The 19,985-nt window shown below is 41.8% G+C and overlaps 7 protein-coding genes across 8 annotated transcripts; 3 read left to right on the top strand and 4 right to left on the bottom strand.

Annotated features, from left to right (window-relative positions):
* Nucleotides 1-861: 861 nt before the first annotated feature.
* LOC115631275 (UDP-glucuronosyltransferase 1-1) lies at nucleotides 862-2,557 on the bottom strand. The gene is made up of 2 exons (XM_030527986.1): nucleotides 1,920-2,557; nucleotides 862-1,717 (listed from the first exon to the last, which is right to left on the bottom strand). Exons 1-2 carry the CDS (start codon nucleotides 2,555-2,557, stop codon nucleotides 862-864), a joined length of 1,494 nt encoding a protein of 497 aa, XP_030383846.1.
* A 499-nt stretch (nucleotides 2,558-3,056) lies between these two features.
* On the bottom strand, nucleotides 3,057-7,230 carry LOC115631943 (dynein heavy chain 2, axonemal). Its single transcript, XM_030528796.1, has 5 exons — nucleotides 7,167-7,230; nucleotides 6,404-7,108; nucleotides 4,373-6,225; nucleotides 3,594-4,275; nucleotides 3,057-3,542 (listed from the first exon to the last, which is right to left on the bottom strand). The coding sequence occupies exons 1-5, from the start codon at nucleotides 7,228-7,230 to the stop codon at nucleotides 3,154-3,156; spliced, it is 3,693 nt and encodes a 1,230-aa protein (XP_030384656.1). The 3' UTR covers nucleotides 3,057-3,153.
* Nucleotides 7,231-7,437: 207 nt separating this feature from the next.
* LOC115631710 (flagellar attachment zone protein 1) lies at nucleotides 7,438-8,818 on the top strand. The gene is made up of 3 exons (XM_030528537.1): nucleotides 7,438-7,744; nucleotides 7,800-8,193; nucleotides 8,254-8,818. The coding sequence occupies exons 1-3, from the start codon at nucleotides 7,480-7,482 to the stop codon at nucleotides 8,747-8,749; spliced, it is 1,155 nt and encodes a 384-aa protein (XP_030384397.1). The 5' UTR covers nucleotides 7,438-7,479; the 3' UTR covers nucleotides 8,750-8,818.
* Nucleotides 8,775-9,230, bottom strand: LOC115631711 (probable 26S proteasome complex subunit sem1). Its single transcript, XM_030528538.1, has 2 exons — nucleotides 9,049-9,230; nucleotides 8,775-8,989 (listed from the first exon to the last, which is right to left on the bottom strand). Exons 1-2 carry the CDS (start codon nucleotides 9,164-9,166, stop codon nucleotides 8,862-8,864), a joined length of 246 nt encoding a protein of 81 aa, XP_030384398.1. The 5' UTR covers nucleotides 9,167-9,230; the 3' UTR covers nucleotides 8,775-8,861.
* A 179-nt stretch (nucleotides 9,231-9,409) lies between these two features.
* LOC115631767 (RNA polymerase II subunit A C-terminal domain phosphatase SSU72-like) lies at nucleotides 9,410-10,571 on the top strand. Its single transcript, XM_030528603.1, has 4 exons — nucleotides 9,410-9,559; nucleotides 9,631-10,124; nucleotides 10,179-10,293; nucleotides 10,350-10,571. The coding sequence occupies exons 1-3, from the start codon at nucleotides 9,527-9,529 to the stop codon at nucleotides 10,237-10,239; spliced, it is 588 nt and encodes a 195-aa protein (XP_030384463.1). The 5' UTR covers nucleotides 9,410-9,526; the 3' UTR covers nucleotides 10,240-10,293; nucleotides 10,350-10,571.
* Nucleotides 10,572-13,496: 2,925 nt separating this feature from the next.
* Nucleotides 13,497-16,965, bottom strand: LOC115631168 (menin). Its single transcript, XM_030527858.1, has 3 exons — nucleotides 16,009-16,965; nucleotides 14,588-15,843; nucleotides 13,497-14,398 (listed from the first exon to the last, which is right to left on the bottom strand). Exons 1-3 carry the CDS (start codon nucleotides 16,259-16,261, stop codon nucleotides 13,634-13,636), a joined length of 2,274 nt encoding a protein of 757 aa, XP_030383718.1. The 5' UTR covers nucleotides 16,262-16,965; the 3' UTR covers nucleotides 13,497-13,633.
* Nucleotides 16,966-17,162: 197 nt separating this feature from the next.
* Nucleotides 17,163-18,600, top strand: LOC115631167 (WD repeat domain-containing protein 83). Of its 2 annotated transcripts, none has more exons than XM_030527856.1 (3): nucleotides 17,163-17,566; nucleotides 17,618-18,196; nucleotides 18,265-18,600. In XM_030527856.1, the coding sequence occupies exons 1-3, from the start codon at nucleotides 17,341-17,343 to the stop codon at nucleotides 18,387-18,389; spliced, it is 930 nt and encodes a 309-aa protein (XP_030383716.1). In that variant the 5' UTR covers nucleotides 17,163-17,340; the 3' UTR covers nucleotides 18,390-18,600. The 2 variants fall into 2 exon arrangements, with proteins under 2 accessions (XP_030383716.1, XP_030383717.1); XM_030527857.1 differs by having other exon boundaries at nucleotides 17,433-17,566; nucleotides 17,628-18,196.
* Nucleotides 18,601-19,985: the final 1,385 nt, after the last annotated feature.

Genomic DNA, 19,985 nt, shown 5'->3' with positions numbered 1-19,985 from the left:
AATGACTAACACTAACTAAAAGATTTCGATAAAAAGATTTTAATATACTGATTATGTTATTGTTTTAAGTTTCCAGGTAAGGACTTTTAGCTTAAATGCCGCATTTCAGAGGCAGCTTTGATGGAAGCTATCGTTTTGGATTTATCAGCTTATATTAAAAGCGTTGAAGTGCTTTGAAGGAATAGATACAGAACCGAATTCGTGTGGGCTCCCCTGAGGCTATCATATACCGAATATCATATCACCACACTGGAGTAGTTTCAAAATTTACCTAATTGAAAAAAGCTTAGGGATTTTATACCACAATTTAGTTGCCAAAAGTCGTTTGCTCCTTTGGTAATCTATAGGCAATCCCATTTGTGGCCGAAATATTAAATATCTTCTACATAGAAATCATTCTGAACTCTAGGACTAAGAGTCTTAGGATTATATTGTTTTGCAACAACATTTTCAATCGGCCAATTTAATTGTATTTGTTAAAAACTAGGCCACAAACCACCTACCAAGAAAAGCATCAGAATCGCATTAACTACAACAAATTTCGTTTCATTTTGTTTTTTTCATTGTGCTTAGCGACAGTTTCTGGAATTTTTCCTTCATTGTGATGCATATTTTTTCTAGACGCGTCTCTTTGCCACATCCACATCATAACTGCTTTAAAAACAACATAGCACTCTATATATATTATAGAGTATGTATGTAGAGTTTAATATAGAGTCTATATAAACTTAAGCTCTGTACTTACCAGTGTTCTCTACAGCCCCAATCTATGTGCTGGACGAGAACTTGTTGGACACATTTGAAAATGTGAAATGAATTCTCCAAATATTTTCAAAACCAAATGATTAAAGCAAAGGAAGGTTACGTTCGCCCGTCGAGATGCCGAAGTATTATTATTACCGCCAGCAAGCAGCCATAAATTGTGGCATAAACATCTAGCAAGTAGTACTGCCACCAATTCAACATCCTCCCTGGATTATGCAGATGTGTAGCCCCGTCATGTCGCATGACATACTCCAACCAGTAAGCTGTCAGGGCGCTTGCATTCAAAGGACGATCACGATACAGCCGAGAACTACTTCTGATATTTTCCCTGTATTGAGAAACCATCAGCAGCTCACGCAACGCAGTTAACAGTGATGCGGAGCTTAAATTTCTTGGGTTCCGATAAAGACCCCAGCCCTTGCGGCTCATGCGCCTCAAATTTGTGTGCTGGTCGCCTAAGAAAGGTAGTCCCAGCATGGGAACACCATAATAGAGCGCCTCAGTTAGACTTCCCTTGCCGCCGTGTGTGATGAAAAGCTGAATCTGTCCACTTGCGAGCAGCTGTTGTTGGCCCCACCACTGCGATAGCTTTATGTTCGAATGAGTTCCACTTATGCTACTGACGCTATCGTTGCTGCCATCGTAGGTCCAGTAGATGTCATAGTCAGGCAGCTGGGCAAAGGCCTCCACGAAGATGGCCACAAAATCAGATGGGACTGTATGCCAGCTGAAACGTGTGCCCAGGCTGAAGTAGATAAAGGGACGAGTGTACCCGATATCCGTATCTATAGCTTTCAAGCCTTGCTCCATGCATATGCCACCAATGTCCAGCATGTTGGGCAGCAGCGGCGCAATGGGACCTTCACTGATCATGTGATGATTGTTGAGCGCCAGCACCACTCTCTGACGCATCTGGTCGAAGCTGGGATAATGTGAAGGCGAGAAGTGTTTGCTGTGTGGATTGAAATCAAGAATATAATAAATTAGTGCTCGTTTGGGGCGTTTGTTGCAACTTTCGTTTAATCTCGTTTAAATTTGAGTAAATCAATTCCAAATAACTAACTTTCTCGAACGAATATAAATATTGGAACTGCAATTTAATTCGATAGCTTTATTGCAAGCATTCTATCTTTCGAAAATTCATTTCATTTTACCTGTAAATGCGTCGCATAACTCGTCGCGCCATCAGCTCCGTGGCCTTCTCCCACACACCGAATGCTAATGCCCTCCAACCAGTGCGCTGCCTTTTATCGTAGGGCTGTGGCACATACCAGCGCTCCTCGGGATTGCCCAGCAAGCTGTGCACAAAGCTTATGGGCTGTTGGGTTGTAATTATGGCGACGGGACAGTTAAAGTGCGCGGCCACGCCCAACAAGTGATCGTTAAAGTGATAGCCCAACAGCAAGAGATCATAGGCAGGCGTAGGATTATGAGCCATAAAGGCCTGCCATTCGGGTTCGTTGAGAAGCTGCTCGGCATCCTCCAGTCGCTCATAAGTGCGCTGCAGTCGTGTGAAGAGATCTTTGGATAGGTTCGCATTCTCCGCTGACTGCTTCCAGGGCACAAGTATATGCGTGAGATTGCCGTCGAGCTCCAACTCACTGTCCAGCGGCAATGTGGTGATCAAAGTCAACTGATGTCCATGTTGGAGCAGTACTCGAGCCACAGCCGTATAGACAAGCAGCTGCGAACGATGCACCTGAACGAAGATTCCAAGAATATGACCACAACTCGTCCCACTCCAGCCCAATGCGCTCCAGCAGAGCAGCAATTGAACGAGCGACAAACGCATAACTGAAGTGGTTCGTTGGTTCTTCGTTTGGACACTGCCAGCAATCACACATTTAAATTCAATTAACTGATAAATGTGATACGTTCAATCAATCAAATAGCAAACAACACAATTTCATCGCTTAACTTAAGTCAAAAACAAACTATATCGAAATAGACGGGTGATTACCAACAAGCCCGCATACATGCACCTACTCAGGGCTACTGTTTTGAATCAATACTTGTATATCCAATATTTTGCTTCACTTAAACAAATGAACTCATTTTCTGTTTTACAGAAATAAATTAAATTATTGGTATAAGGGTAGTAGGTAAGGTAAGTAGTTATGAAATGTAATAAATATTCACGCCTTCCTTAAGTTCAAGTTCTGATTTATGTTTTAATTGTTATTTAAATTTTACGCCCCTAAATATTCGACTCTTGACAGTCTTTCATGATGGCTGCAAGGTTTTAATGCTTTCCATATTGTCAAATAAAGTATGAAATAGTATATGTTGCTTAAAGTATTCGTAATAAAAAGTAAGTAATATAAAGCTAAGAACTTCAAGAATAGCTGGACTTGAAGAACAGTTACTTTTCAAATGGACTTTCGTATCTCACTTTTCATTTTTTGTGGGCATCTTCATATAAATATCATCTTGAAACTCTTTAAAGATGATCTTACATTTCTCACTATGCTGTAAAATTCGTACATTAAAGTCTTCGCCTTCGTTGTCCAGCATCTCATCCGCTTCGATCATTATCTTGAGATAATCCAGCCAGGCTGTTTCCAGTGCCGAGACCTGATCGCGTGTTTCGTCCGACAATTTCACTTTGTATTTGTCCAGCAGAACAAAGAGTTCTAGCATGGGTGCGAAGGTGGACTGTTTTTTAGGAACTTCCTCGACTAGGCGTTCGAAGAGCAGCTTGGCAGCCAGAGTTTCCTTAAGGGTGCGCGGCACCGTCATAATTTTGCGCTCATTTTGTCGCATATAGCGATAAATGCCTGTAAGAGTAAAAGCTTCAACGACTGTACCTTCTAAGGAATGAAACTTACGTCTAATTAGTGAGGAGGAGTGCTCCAGGAGCATGCTGATGTTCAATGCTTGCCATTTCTCGATCCAATCCAATATGGAGCTCTTGATGGCGTTCTGATTGATCAGCACGAAGTGGATGTGTGTTATGGCTTCCACAAATGATATATCATCGGCCAACTCGCTATAAAACTCGATGCTGCCCTCGAACACGCCCGCTGTCATGGGCGTGGCACGTAGGCGCTTCTTGAACTCAAGCTCTGTAGTTTCCCATACGGCACGATGCGCATTCCATGTGTCTATATAACCAGCTATGTCCTCACGTTCCTTAGCAATTTCTGCATTAATACTACGCAACAGTTCTGCGCACTCCTCGTCCTTTCTGAACATTTTAGCAAAGGACTCTCGCAGCTTTTGCTTCGGCAATTTCATTTTCTGTCCGATGCGCGAAAACTGATCGAGAATATTGTGTATGCGGTCGGCGGTGCCACTCAACAAGGCAGCTATGGCATCCATATCTGGTGTGAACACAATTCGGCGGTCCTTGATGTCTGACTCCATGACTAGAATGGGTGCCGCCGCCATCTTCTCGTCACGTTGCAATGCAGCGCTAATGTTGGCAAGGGATCTGCGAGCGCTGATCAAGAAGGCATTGGACAGCATATCATCGAAGCTATTCACATAGCTGTGCCACTCCACAGACATCTGAAACAAGAAAGAAAAGTTTAAATCCCAATTAAAGACTCTACAGTTCCTCATTTACGTTGATCAAATCAATCAAAGAAAAGCAACTCTCACTCACCTCTGCCATGTATGGCTCGAACTCTTTGCTGACTGCAAATATGAGTTCGATGATGTTGTTGTAGCAGCTGCGGAGAACGCTGCTCGCCCGCTTTATATAATCCGCCAAGTGCTCCTCAAACACAGATTTAGCCACCGCCCCTGTACATTTTAACTTAAGCATCGGAGTATCGCAAATCTTCTCACAGTAGCGTGCCACATGACGATTGGTTCGCTTATGGAGCTTCACAATTTCCTGTAGATGGCTTGTGTGGAGAGCACAATCCTCGATATAGGACTCGCTGAGCTCATCGCCATAGGTGAGGCGACAAAGGCCTGGCATTATTTTGCGATCGCAGGCGTGAAGAAGGCCGCGAAAGAGTTTGCGTTCCTGTTCCGATAATGCGGCCATAATGCGATTATAGCCGAGGCAAACTTCCAAGGCGGTACTGTAGATCAGACGAAGGTTGTCGTGCTGCTCATAAAGCTTCTTAACTGCAACGGGTAGGACGAATCCAAGCTGCTCAAAGTGCTGGGCCTCTTCACAAATGTCTAGCACACTGGGATCAATGTTACACTCCAGTAATCCCCTTCTGAGCTTGCTACGGGTCAGTAGATAACGATCTAGCTTGTGGTTGAGCGATGAGGTTGCACAGCAATTATTTTGCCACTCCTTGAAGGATTTGCGCATCTCCAGTTCAAATTCCTTGCGCAACGTTTCGAATTTGCTTAGAACTTTGGCTGCTTCGGGCACAGGGGGTAGCCATTCGGAGCTGGTTAAGCGATTGCGCATCCATGTCAAGCGTTCCAGATTGGTTTTGAAGCCCAAGGCACGAGAGACATAGTAAGGCAGCCAGGACTCGTGCAATTTACTGCGCTCCCTCAGCATGAGAGATGTGACATCCATTTCCTCAGAGAATCTTAGCCAGACTTTGCTAACCTGCCGTAGGTAAATTTTTCGCAGACTGCCTCGATACGAGTAAAATAGCGTGACATTCAAAGCCTCAATCTCTTCCTCCACATTGCAGACGTTTTGGAATACGTTCGATATCAGGCGCTGCAGCGTTTCCTGAAAGCCTTGAACGGTGCGTCTATATTCCGCCACCTGCTCGTACCACTCATTCCTGTGCACATTCAGAATTGTGTCCTTGGAGCTAACACGTAACTTTGTCAACATCTCCATAAATTGACGCTCCACATTTGCGGCGATCTTCTCCAACTCGTGTCCATTTGTGCCGCCAAATTGTGGCTCCGCAATGCTCTCATTCTCATCCAGGCGTCCAAAAACTATCATCGATTCGCATATGTCGACGACATCGGTCAGCCGCTCCACAAAGGCATCAACATGATTAAATATTATGGCATCGTCCAATGCCCAACCCACTTGCGGCTCCCGCAAAGCGTGCTCCTTGGACATGTGCTTATAAATGCCTTTATAGGTTTCACAACAATCGATGGACATATTGCACATTTTCATCCCGAATCGTGGGCTGCCCGATAGGATTTTTCCAATATCAACCTGTTTCATGCAACCGCGTATAATCTGATTGCTCAGATTGCGAAAAAGGCCGGTAATCAAATCCCGACACTTATAATGCTCCGAATTCAGCCAAATGTAGCGAATAAGATGCACAATGCGTGGAATGCATTTCGTAACGGCTGCAGGACTTGTGGCTTCATCTATCTCCGCACATGGTTTGATTAGCAGATGAAGATATTTTATATTGGATATAGCTTCCTTCATTTCAATGTCGGCTTGCTCAATCAGCTCATCCAACTGGCTGCTATAAACGGAGTGAGACTTTCGCAGCAATTTTATGATTTGTTGCACATCCTTTTGGGCCAGCTGAGCATTTAAGCCCTTCAGCACTTCGTCTATAAAATTGTAAATTAATTTATCATAAGTAGCACTACAAAGAATCGAAAATTTCCTGCCTTTTAAGCTTAATATTCGAGTATACGTTTGCGAAAATACATGCCTATTGAAGACAATTTTTCTGAGTGTCCACATAGCAGTATACTAAAAGTTTGTTTAAAGAAAATGTTAACTTACAGCGATATTGCCAAAATTCGAACTCATCGCTCACTGTGACGAAGTCATGGGGCACCGTCAAGGTTCTGTCATTCAGCAGCGTGCGTATCTGTGTAGCCCAATAAACTACAATCCATTCCAGACTCTGCAAAAATTGTCGATCAGAGGCAACACCCTCGCGATCGTTTTGGATCAAAACATGGGGCACATAAAGCACTGCCATGCCGGACATTTTGTAATGCATGCCCGTTAAAAAGGCTAGAAATTTGTCCAGTCCCTTGCCGAAGCGTTGCTTTACATTCTCCCCCCATGCAGCATGATTTCGGAAAACGGGTGCATAAATCAGATCGAGGACATGCATCAAACAACCGTCCACATCGCTGTGCACTGTGCCACAGTGAACCTCATCATGGAAGCCATCGACTGTGAAAATTGCATTGGGTTCGCGAAGGAAGTAAGTCATGTCCACTACAGGCACCTCAGGTGCTCCCAGACAGGCGGACAGTGTATTTCCCTCGTAGAATATGGTCAGCAAAGGCTCATGAACCTCCAACAGCCAACGGCGTATCATGTCGAGAGTCTTTTCCTGCCAGCTGCGATGATCTAGTGTATACAAAAGTGTCATGTGCTGCACGTTCTCCATAAGCTGATTCAGTTCCTCATCGCTATAAGCGGGTCGGGGCGTTATACTGCGTAATTCCTCCTGACGCTGCTCCTGGCCCTGAGCTGCTCATAAATGTAGCATCAGCGAAAATCAATTAGAAATATACATTTCCGCGCTTACCTTCCTCATCCGAAAGATCGGAGTCGGTTAGGTGTTCATCTTCGACAGCACTTGATGAAGCCATCATAGGCCGGTCATATAATTGTTAAAATAAAAACAAGCTATGACCATAGTAACGGCTTGTTTAAAAGAGCAGGCTACATAATGTGTTGGAAAACGCACTTTGCATTCAAGTGGCAACGCCGTCGTTTCTTTTCCCTCAGCCCTGGAAGCATTTCAGTGATACGCGCGAATTAGTTTATACTATACAGCATAGAAGATTTTGAAAATGTCGCAGCAAATAAACAGAGATTTAACCGTTCGGGCCTGCGAAATGGCCAACCAAGTGTTCCCAGAACTAAAGGTGCACATTAACGATTTCACAAAACCCACGGAGCAGTTCCTTACCAAAATTCTTATACACTATCTGCGCGCCTTTGGATTTAGAGTGGAACCGCTTTTCAATATAGAGGCCGGAGCCAGCGATACATCGCGGGAGAAGCGGCTGTTCCTAATAAAGCTATGCCGCCAAATCGAGAGCATCCTGCATATTTCGTTTCCACAACGCACTTTCACTTACGTCGATCTCATCACGCCTTGTAAGTTGAGAGCTAGCAATATTATCCTCCTATTATATTTCATAATCTCTTTTAGCGGCCAAGAAAATAGGCAGCGTCCTGCACGCGCTATTTAACTACTTGTGCTTTTATAAAATGTTTAAGAAGGCGGTCTTTGCATCAATCGAGGAGCCCATCAAACAGCACGAGGGTCTGCTTACTGCCGTCGCCGCCAAGCGCCGTGAACTGGATCAACGCATTAAGGATTCAGCGCAGGAGAAGGATGACATTGCAATATGTCAGGCGGCCATCATACAACTACAAGCCGAGCTGGATCAGGCGCATGTTGAGCTGCGTAGGCAAGAGAAGGCTGTCCAACAACAAAATGCTGTAGTTTCCAATAATGAGGAGGAGCTTTCCAAACTTACCCATGAAGTGCGCCAAGTGGAAAAGCTGGTGGTCAAGGATACAGAAGTGCAGAGAATCCAAGAGTATATATTATATAAATATTTTTACAGTTCTACCTATAAATTCTTTCTCAATGTTGACAGGGAAATTGAAAAGACGACCGTCTGTCTAGAGAACTACAAGGCAGGATCTTTGAAGCAATCTCAAATACTCAAAGACCGAAAAGAAGAAATGGAGAACATTCAAAAAATGCACTCAGAGATTCTTGCAGCATCAGAACTCCTGCCGCTGGCTTTGATTGCCGACTATAAGGACAGTTTGAAAGCGATGGAGCGCCTTGAAAAACAATATGCCGCCATGGAGGCAGAGAATAAACAGCTTCAGATCAAGAACGATGCTGAAAAGCAGCAACTAGATCAGCTAGATGAGGAGCTAAAGTTGCGCAGACTGCAAAGCGACCAGGATGCCAAAGCAGTGCTAGGCGGGCTTGAAAAACTAAAAATTGATTTACAAAGGAAAACTGCTGCAGCTGACAGCCTGGAGAAACAATACCAAGAGTTGCAGGAGAAAATTGATGAACAGCAACGTTTAGCTCAATTAATGGACCAGACCCTTACTGAGCTATTTGGAGAGAATTAGAATGTAATTAGTTGCAAATGTAGCATTTTCAGTAATTATAATATAGTTTTATTGAATCTAAACATTAAAGAGTTAAAAGTTTCGCCTTATTTATGGTTAGGGCTGAACGCAATCATGTCTCCATTTTCTTGCTTTCCAAGTGGGCTTTTAACTGTTGACTGAAATCATCCTCCACATTATCGTCGTCCCAGTTGTCCTCCCACACGTTGAGCTCCTCCTCATCGTCGCCCACTCGAAAGTCTGAGAGGACGCATACTTTTTAGCGTCTATTTTGCCATTGCGGGTTAATCAGAACTTACCTTCAGCTGGAAACTCTTCGAACTCGTCGTCCTCTTCTAGCAAACCCAAGTCCTCGCTTTTGGCGTTGGTCTCTTGCGTATCCAACTCTTTATTCTTCTCTTTTTCGGGCGCAGACATCTTTTCGGTGCTAGTTTTGACTAATTTATAAACAAATACTTTTTGACGCCGATGTAAAATGCACGAAATGATGCAGAGTCATCTGTCAAAATGGTAACTCTATTAAAAATGGCCTGCCCAGACTGTTTTAAAACACTGACCATATGATGGCGCAGCCATATGCGCAATCTACATACGAATATCATGGCGCTACCAGACACGCGCAAAATATTGCAACCCCAAATGATCCTTACAAAACGTAAACAAAAGCTGTACAATAATATCATACTCATATTAGCAACCAAACGTTGGTAAACACTTCGTAAATATACCAACAATCCGTTTTCCAGTCCCTTTAATTAAGTACAGTGTAGCCAGAGCATGGCAGACCCTAGCAAACTGTATATAGCTGTGGTGTGTATTATAGATACAGAATCTTATCATTATAAAATTATTTATTCGTATTCCACCCCCTTTTTGTACAGGTGTGTAGTAGTAACATAAATCGGTCAATGGAAGCACATGGTTTCCTGGCAAAGAAGGGATTCAGGGTGAAATCGTTTGGAACCGGTGAACGTGTGCGTCTTCCTGGCCTCTATATTGATAAGCCGAATGTGTACGAATTTGGAACAAGCTACGAGGACATTTACAATGATCTGGCCCGAAAAGACCGTGACTATTACACAGAGAACGGGCTGCTCCATTTACTCGATAGGAATCGACGGATAAAAAAGTGCCCTGAACGGTTCCAAGAGTGCTCCGAACAATTCGATGTTATTATAACGGTAGAGGAGCGGGTATTTGATGCCGTTGTGGAGTGTCTAGAGTCCCGGGAGCCTGTAGACAATCGCCCAGTTCATGTGCTAAATGTGGATATTGAGGATAATCATGAGGAGGCGTTAATGGGTTCGTTTCTGATTGGAGATATGTTGGCAATGATGTCGAAATCCAATGATTTGGATAACGACATATGTATCATGTAAGACTCATTCTATTCTGTAATGGTATCTAACTAATTGGAATTCGTTTACAGGCTAATGGAAATGGAAACGAGAAAGAAGAAGACAATATTGCATTCTGTACATTTTTACTAAGAAGGAGTAAGCAGGAGTTGACTCCCAATTTTATTTAAATTTGATCGCTAGCAAGTAATAAATGCCATTGGATTGCGCTATACATTTTAATTATTATTACTTTTTTAAAGGTAACGGTGCTAGGACCTAATACGACGACTTTTGAATGATGTTCAAAAACCTTCTAAAAGCGTACAAAGGGGAACAAGAAGCCCAACATTTAATTTACGTGGAAAAGCTTTGACGATATGTACATCCCAATCAGCAATTTTTGTGTTTGAATGTTCTGAATAATGTTCAACCTTATGAAAATATTGGGGAATGCCCACCCATCTTAGTGAATAAAGTTGAATATGCCGCCCAATCAGATAGTTGTTATACTTTGGCCACAAGGCTGAAAAAAGTAATAGAAATGATACGCCAACACCCCGTAATTGTAAGACAACACTTCTAATTTTTTTTTTTTTTTTTTTGAAATATCTGTTTATTTCCATTTCGAATTTTCTTTAACATTTTGACTTGTGGCTATTTGACTTTCAAGCTATGTATGTAATAAGGTTATTGAGCGTTGGCTGCTGCACTACATTAAATGTTTAACTGTTAAGAGCGGTTCTGGCTATTTTAAACAATTGGAGCAAAAAGTTTAGTTGAATTAACATTGATATAGAAATATTCTTATGTATAGGTATTGCTTGTGTTATGCTTTTGATTTCTTTGTTGCATAGCGAACTTCGGACAGCTTTTTGTTTGGCTATTTTTGTTTTTGTATGCCAAAGTGAAACGAAAATAAAAACAGCTAATTCTTTTGTTCAATATTTTTGTTCCTTGCTTAGTGTAAAAATTTGGTATGCCAAAATATATGTATACTTCATATATAGTATATACAATCCTTTTACAAGTAATTGTTTACACATTTGTAGTTGCTTTAATAACTTTAGATCAACATTTAACATTTACGTTGCCTTCGATTTGTCCGCTATTTATGAATGTTTATATAGGTATACATATATCGTACTCGTATGTATAGGAAATACAAATACATACTCAACTAAACTGATGGAGCATCGAATGCCGCATTTATGGACTGCCCCCTCAATTATTAGTATGCTAGTTTCTTAGAGGAATTACACACCATACATTTTATTTGATTAGTTAAACTGTGTTGAACCTAATGTTCAGTTTGTGTTTCGTATTGTTACCGATTTGTATTTGTTTTGTTTTTTTAAATGGGCTTGTGTTTGCTCTTCTGTTCTATACATATTTTTCATCACAGACGCACTACGCATAATAAAATGCAATGCTTATTATCATCATTTAACAATTTGTTTCATTTTTTGTTTATGTCGACAAGCTCCATTTGTGCCTGGATGTGACGCTAACTCTTTTGCTGACAATTTATCGTCCCAGGCCTTGTCATACAGTAAGCATTCGAAATAGTTGAAAAGAAGCTGAAGCCCTTCGCAATAGACATGTGTTCTTTAAAACTATATTCGAAATCAAATATGAATTTGTTTTTTTAGGAACAAATGCAACCAATTTTGATGGATCTGGAGATTATTGTTAGACAATAGTTGCAGTTTCCTTTGATTTGTATCAGGCCTTAAAGTATTATTGGACATAATTTATTTCAAAATATTGAGCAAAATGAAAAAATGGCTGCTTAGAAAAGTTCCGAAGTTTTGTAGGATTAGTTACAGTTTCCTTCATCTGCATTTTGTCGTCTTTATCGAATGCGCACTGTATGTTCAATACATTTGTAAGTACAAAATAGAAATTAATATTTGACAGTTTCTATCAATATCAACAGAGTACACCAATAATCGAGGGTAACTATAAAAATAAGCGTTTACAATATGAATACATAATAATATGTAATATGTGGTAATTGCGTTCTGACCAAGTCAAGTTCTACAGTTTTGTGGCTATTATATAGATAAAGAGTACAAACAGATAATCCAAATGTGTATGTGTCTCTGTGCATATATCAAGTAAGAGTTATTTATTATTGTATATATTAAGTGTTTTATGAAAGCTTTCTAGAAAAAGTGTATATCACATATAGAGGAAGTTTAAAATATGTTTTTTCTTCTTATTTCATGTTTGTTGGTTTGTTTTTTGTTTTGTTTTTCATTTTAGATGCACATCAACTATTTTTGTTGTCCTTGTCTGATTAGCAGAGACTCGGATGCTTCAGCTCGTACTATTAGTTTTGTCTTAAACAAAGTGCCTAAAGTTTAACAAAGATCGTTTGTTAAATAAAATAAAATCATACTTAAAAGTAGACATCGATAATGTACAAATCGAGCGGCTAGCCTCAAATAAAATGCCAAAAATATATAAGTTTACAAGCATAAATATTATATACACATAAATAGGTATATATAGTATATAGTTTTCAAAGAAGAGCACCAATGAAGTTACGATTATTAAACAAACATTTGCTGGAACTGTTGTGTGCGGGTGTGTTTGTTTGCTTGTGTGGAACAACAAATTACAGATTTAAGACAAAATTTTATAGCAATAAATAATAATTGAAACGCTACAACAACTACATATAAATAGTATAGCTTATGATATCTGTACGGTTTCATTTTTTTCACATTCTTAATGTTTTGTTAAATGTTTTTTTCTTCTTTTTTTAAACGCTAAGCGTTCTCTAACGGTTTCTCGTCTCGGTTTTTGCCTTTTGCGTAATAGTTTTGTTTCTGCTTTTAGCTTACGAACTACATAAATACACATCGAACATCAAAAATATGGTAGCATATGCGTAAATGGTTAATAGTACATACATATTAAATAGTAATAATAAAATGCTAACACACATGTACATACATTTATAAGAAATTTATATAGGAGGGTGCTTCGTTAAATACAATATTCGTAATAAATGTTCGCAACGGTTTTGCTGAATAGTCAAAAATAGTTTTTGATAACAGAAATTCAAGAAAGAGTACAATTTGCATAAAGAAAACATAAAATCTGAAGCAATAAACGCCAATTAATATAAAGATATTGCAAATCAGTGTTGTCATAAATACTTTAAATCATTTCTTCGTTTTCCTTTCGTCCTTCGTTTTGATAGAAAGTTATAAACAATAAGTAACAAATATCTCTGACAGAATAACAAACATAAATAGTGGAAAGCAATTAGGTAAATATAAAACATAATCTAAAAACAAAACGAAGAAATAATACCATTAAGCAAAATATCTAAGACAAACAAAATTCGAAATGAAAGGTAAACACAAATAAAAAGGTATATAATAAACATAACGCAATTTTCGTGACAAAATTAAGAGTTTCTAATATGATTCAGCATTAACATAGTTTTGCAGATATTACGATTTTTGCTGGCATTTATCTCTTTAAATAGCACACCCCCTTGGCTAATTAAGCATAAATACAAACAACAAATTCACTCGCGACGCGTACGTTTCGGTCGCGATGCTGCTATGGAATCATTGGCCGCTGCCGATGCCAATGCAGGAGACGCACCAGTGCCGCCATCCGATCCGGCTGACGATGCGATAGCCGTCACATTGATAGTGGCATGTGTGGATATGTTCGATGGCTGCTTATCCACACCGCGCACCTTACGCGATGCTACTGATTGAGCGGTTACCTGCAGCGAAATGGCATGGGTGTTGAGCTTCTCGGCCAGCAGCAAATCCTTGAGACCCTTCATTTTCTGACTGTAGAGCGTTATGACGGGACGTTTAAGCATGATTTCAAAAGGATCGTAATCGTCAATGCTCGAGTTGGTGTGAGTTGCTGCTGTTGTCACTGCTGCTGCTTTGGCAGCTGTTGTTGTTGCTGCTGCTGCTGCTGCTGTTTCTGTTGTCTCCATTTTAGCTTCTTTGTGCTCTACATTTGTGCTGTTAGCCTCGCTAGACGATGATTGAACATTTGAACCGCCATTTGTTGTAGCCTCCTTGGCGGTTGTGTTGTTGTTATTGATGTTGTTGTGCTGTTGTTGCTCCACCGAGGGTGTAGTTGTTGTTGTTGCTGTTACTGTTGACTTTCCTGCCTGTTGAACAGACGTTTGCTGTTTTTGGTCGGCAAATGGTTGGCCACCACCTTGCAGCAGAAAATCTGGATTCAAAATCTTTTCTCCGCAAGCAGCCGTCAAATCCGCCAAAGTTGTGGGCAGCTCCGACTTTTTGCCATCCGCATTGTGTTTCTGTAGACATATAATGCCATTAGTTAGCTATGATTCCATTTTCTCTTTTAACTACATTTTAAGCAGTGTAGTTTTTAAAGCTAAGCTCAAATATTCTTCAACTTTTAAGGGTTCTTTCGTTACTGATGTTATTAATCAGTTCAAAGTATTTGATAATGAATTATTTTAAGTATAACATGCATAACTTACCTCATCTTTCTTGATTAATGTATTGTTGTTGTTATTGTTGCCCTCAAATTGTAATGCCTCTTGCGCTTTCTTCGCCTGCTCAGCAGCCGCAGCCGCCGCCGCTGCTTGCTCCGCCTCCACATCCTCGGGCAGCTTAATAACCACCTGGGAGCGTATGTCGTAATCGAATTTGGTAATATTAGTAACCAATGGCTTGGCCCATCCAATATGCAATATGGGCGTCAAACTGTCCTCCTCCCACTGACAGATGCCATCGTAGAAACGCAGTAGGTTGGCGAAAACCTCAGAGTCTCGCAGAATGCTGCGTGCTGAGTGCCCCGAACTCTCCGTCTTCATCACATACGGTATCAGCTCGTTAGCAATGTCCAGCAGCTCCTTATAGATTTCCTCATCGTCCCGACATTGGTAGGTGTAGAGCCTGATGACATCCGCTGCATTGGCCCAGGCGGCAAAAGCTTCGCGGTACTTGAGCAGTCGATTGTAGTAGTTGCCCTGATAGGTGTATGGATACACATGGTGGTTCCGATAGTGCGTGCGTGCCGCCTCAATAGCCTCTCGATATAGCTGCTCACAACTGATGCTACGATGTGTGCGGTGAATTTCCTCTAGTTCGCCGAGCGTTCCTAAAGCCATCGGATATTTTTTGAGATGTCCCAAATCGTAGAGGAGCCAGAGAAGCTGCTGCTGTAGCTCTGCGACTTCCACGCAGTCGCTGTTCGTTGTGAGAGAGATGTTTAGTGCCGCACAGATGGCAGCCACTTCCATGCCGCGCTCGCAAACCACCGCCAGGCCGCCTAGGTAGAGCCAGGAGCCCGACTCAATGCCCGGCGTGATGTCCTGTCCGCGTTTATCCTCGCTGCCCTTGCCATGCCAGGTTACCTCAATGGTTTCCACACGCTTCTGGCCAAACACTACCCACGCATGATCCTCGGATATGGCCAGGCGCACATCCTTGTAACCTAGCAGCTGGCAACCGGCCACCACGGCCAGCGCCACACCAAAGCAGTCCAGCTTATTGCCCGACAGATAGCTATAAAGGTTCTGCAGATGCGCACGATCCTTGTAGCTGCTGCGTATCAGCGAATTCCATATAACGTCCGATACCTTCTTGATGACTTCCCGCGTAGCCTGACGATGTGGCTTGGGTTTCTCCACAACAGATAAAATGGTTTGAAATTTTTTATAGAGACCCGCTATCAACTCGTGAGTTACAATTGGAAAGGGTACGCTGTTGCCCATAATAATGTCCCCAGACGCTGCAACAGAACCAAAAGAGAGGAAAGAAAATGGGTTAAGCGGAAATTGGTAAAACGGTAAATTTAAGCACACACCTGTCGCTGTTTGAGCGCCGCCAACGCCGCCCCCTCCACCAGCACCGCCACCACCAGCGCCAGCCAAAAGCGAAGCAACCCCGCCACCACTGCTATGCTGCTGTTCTGCCGCTGCTGCTGCCGCCGCCGCTGCTTGCGCTGCTTCGCCCGTGGTTAGCGAAAGTTCTATATAGCCGACAACAATGGACAGAAGCGTGAGATCCGGCTCGATACCACTGGTGAGCGCCCGACGAAAGAGATTAACCACATCTGCTGTAGATTTGAGTGGAAACAGGCTGGGATCAATGATGGCATTCAGTGCCATGCAAGGACTAGCGCTGGCGCTACGCGTTATCGTCGACATCTTAAGGTGGGGATGCTGCAATTAAACTTTGGATGATATTACAAGTACGTTTGCGCGTTCCTCTGCTAATACTGGCCGCAGGCGCTGCTGCATGCACACTGGCGCACTACTTTAGTACTAGTTGTCGTCCAGGTTGGTTGTCCAGTTGATGGTAGTTGTTGTTGTAGCAGCAGCAGCAGTACAGCCAGCCACTTTGTTGCTGCAACATTTGACTTTTACTCTGGACGCCAACAAGTTGACAAACAACTTTTTTACTTTCCGCACTAGCTGCCCTTTTTCGTTCTTGTTGTTGCTGCTGTTGCTGTTGTAGTTATTTTCTTGAGTGCTGCCTTATTCTCGAGTATCAGGATTTTTATGCAATGCCTTGTCGATGCGCGACTGCATTTTCTTAGCTGTTTCGGTTTCTGCTGCTGATGTGTTGCGTTTGGTTTGTGTGTGTATGCGTGTGTCGTTCAATTGCACTTCGTTAATTTCACTCGTGTCACCAGCAGCTTGCTGCTGCTGTTGTTGTTGCTTTTTATATTTTGTGAATATCCTTTCGTTGTTGTCCTTGTCTTCTTGCACTTGCACACGTCAGCAAGCACAAATTGAGCTTCGATTTCGGCGTGCAGGTGTTCGTTCGGCAGGTGAGTGAAATTGCGTAGCAGCTAACTAGCTGTCGTCGCGTTTGACGTGCGGTTTTTTCTTCTATTTTTTGTTAATGCGTGCTGCCACCCGCCAACCCGCCCGCCCACACACGCACAAATACCGAAGGCCTATCAGATTTGACACGCAATTTTTTCCACACTGCGGCGTATTACCTACAAATGATCTCTTTGAAGCTGTGCGATCTTATTAATTATTAAATTTTAATCTTATTAAATAGAGTTTGAGTTTAATTGTGCGTTAAAGACGAAAATGCTTTTATTTTTATTAAATAACTTGCTTAAAACGTAGAATTCCTATGAAGTGCGTTGTGTTTATGTTTTTCGGTCGCCGTTTTACAACACTAATCCAACGAATCGGCCTACCAGACCGGCCGCTGCAGTGTTGCCAGACAAGTGCACTAAGTAGCTAATAAACAAAAGCACAAAACAATAATGCCGGCCGCTTTTGTAGACTTTCAATGCGGTAGGACTATAGATTGCAAACAGGGCGCTGTGCGTGCCGTACGCTATAATGTTGATGGTTCCTATTGCTTGAGCTGTGGCTCCGACAAAAAGGTCAAGCTGTGGAATCCAGCCTCTGGGCTCTTGCTGAAAACCTATGGCGGTCACGCTGATGAAGTTACCGACGTTTCAGGAAGCTGTGACAGCAATCATATCGGTAAGGTTCAATTCTATTTGTATTTTATTTAGAAATAACGCGAATAAATAGTCTCATCCAGTTTGGACAGAAGCATCATCTACTGGGATGTCTCGACCGGATTGCCGGTGCGCCGTTTACGGAGCCATGCGGGCGGCGTGAGATGCGTGCGCTTCAATGAGGATTCATCCATTGCCATATCTGGAGGACGCGACAATGCGGTTATGTGCTGGGACATACGCACACGGCGATTGGAGCCGGTGCAGGTGATGAAGGAGGCTCGTGATTGCATCACAACTGTTTTAACAAATGATCACAAGATTTTCGCCGCCTCATTGGATGGCTGTGTGCGTCATTATGACATACGTGTTGGCGAAATGACCTGCGACAAAATAGGTGAACCCGTCACCTATTTGGCCCTTACACGGGATGAGCAGTGCCTGGTGGCCGGCTGCCAGGATAGCGTGGTGCGTTTGCTGGATTGCTCTACCGGCGAGCTGTTAAACGAGTACAAGGGACACCAGGCGGACGACTATCACATAGAGTGCGGCATTATGGCGAGCGATGCCCAAGTTGTGGCTGGATCAAGCGAAGGATGTGCTTACGTTTGGGATCTTCTCGAAGGCAAAGTGGTGCAGCGCATTACCATCAGTAAGCCAGTGTTATATTCAGTCCATATTATTAGTTGTATGAACTAATTGTTGCTGCTTTTATTGCAGGCGATAATGGCGGGGTAGTGCATTCTCTGGCCACACACCCAAAGCGACAGGAGTTGCTATTTGCAAGGCGGCGTGATATTTACGTGTATTCGACGGACGTAGAGATTATTGTAGAAGAAATTTAATTATATGTAATCGTAATTTAGACTTGACATTAACAGCGGAGAGCCGGCGACGACAATTTTGTTTTACGTTCTCTACATACTTATTATGAAGTCCTGGGCGCAATCGTTTGTTAATTAGAGCGCGAATTAGGGGGTTTATGTAAGAATAACATTTAAAACATTTGTCTGATGGTTAGCAATAAACTTTATTCGTTATATGTAGAATACTATACATAATCGTTGTATTATTAAACCGTTTGTGGTTTGGTTGCTTTAAATCAATATGATCTATCTTCCCAACTGATCAATGTTCTTCAATGTCCTAATCTTCTCTCCTAATCAGCTGATCTTAGTTCCAAGCCGATCTGAGTCCCCCCCTTTCTTTCCGCTAACCTATCTCTGACGCGAGCTCATCTCTGTTCTCAGCTGATCATAGTTCTCAGATAATCTCTGTTCCCACTATCTGTCAGTTTAGCTCAACGCTAATGTCTGAACTGAGCTGTATCTGATCCAACCTCATCTCTCAGCTCCCAGCTGATCATTATTCTCAGAGAATCTCTGTTCAACGCTTATATTTGAACTGAGCTTTGTAGATTTCTGAGCTGATCTCTGTTCTCAGCTTATTTCTGTTCCCACTCTCAATTTTCAGCATTTGCACTTCTCCCCACAAAGTTAAAAGTCATTTCGCATTTCGTTGAGGGAAAAGGAAAAACCATTTATTTGACATCATTTTTTGTTGTTGTTTCTTTACCGGTTGTTGTAGTTGTTTTTATCATAATGAATTTTTCATTTTAATGTAATGCATATAATAATAAGTATGTATACACAATAGGCATATGCATATATATATCCTTTTATATATGTATGTATATATTGATTTTTATTTCATGTAGTTATGAATGTTTCTTTTTTAAATAGCGTTCATTATATATTATTTTGTTGATTTAAATATAGTTTAAATGGTAACATTATGTATTTTTTTCATTTATTTTTTTTGTTTGTTTCTTTTTTTTTTGTAGTTTTTAAATATGTATATATGTATAGAGCATGAATGTATGTAGTAATATGTTGTATGTATGTATGATCCTTGCTTACATGCAAAATTCTGCTTCTGCTTCTTCTTCTGAGTTCTTCAAACTTCCTGTGGTGTTGTAACTCTACATTTATAGAGGCAATGCAATTCCAAATACATATGTGTGAGTGTGTGTGTGGGTGGATGGTTGGGCGTGGTGAGGATGAGGGAGAACGGCTGTGGTGCTTGGAGCCGTTCAAAGCCGTTGAAACGTTCCCCCCCGCCACGCTGCCTTTCTCCCATTTCCCCAAACAACAGACACTTTGTGCCTTGGAGATGGAGTAGGTAAGAAAGGATGCGCGCGTGTTGGTGGTGGAACGTAGAAACGGCTTAGAATTTAAAAACAAAACAATGCAAAATGTTGGCTAGAATATATAATCTATATAGAATAGGCATATAGCACACATACTACGCACTCTCTCATTCACTCTTTCTCGTTGTAAACACGCTCTCTCTTATACGCACACACGCACACTCACACACAAACACACATGTAATTATGTACAATTGCATGGCTTTAAATTGAACGCTCGCTTTGCTTTAAT

The sequence above is a fragment of the Scaptodrosophila lebanonensis genome, unplaced genomic scaffold (genome assembly GCF_003285725.1).
Source record: "Scaptodrosophila lebanonensis strain 11010-0011.00,11010-0021.00 unplaced genomic scaffold, SlebRS2 tig00001412-arrow-pilon, whole genome shotgun sequence".
NCBI classification, from domain to species: domain Eukaryota; kingdom Metazoa; phylum Arthropoda; class Insecta; order Diptera; family Drosophilidae; genus Scaptodrosophila; species Scaptodrosophila lebanonensis.
The sequence above is the reverse complement of the archived record's forward strand: the minus strand, read 5'-3'. Positions and strand labels throughout refer to the sequence as shown.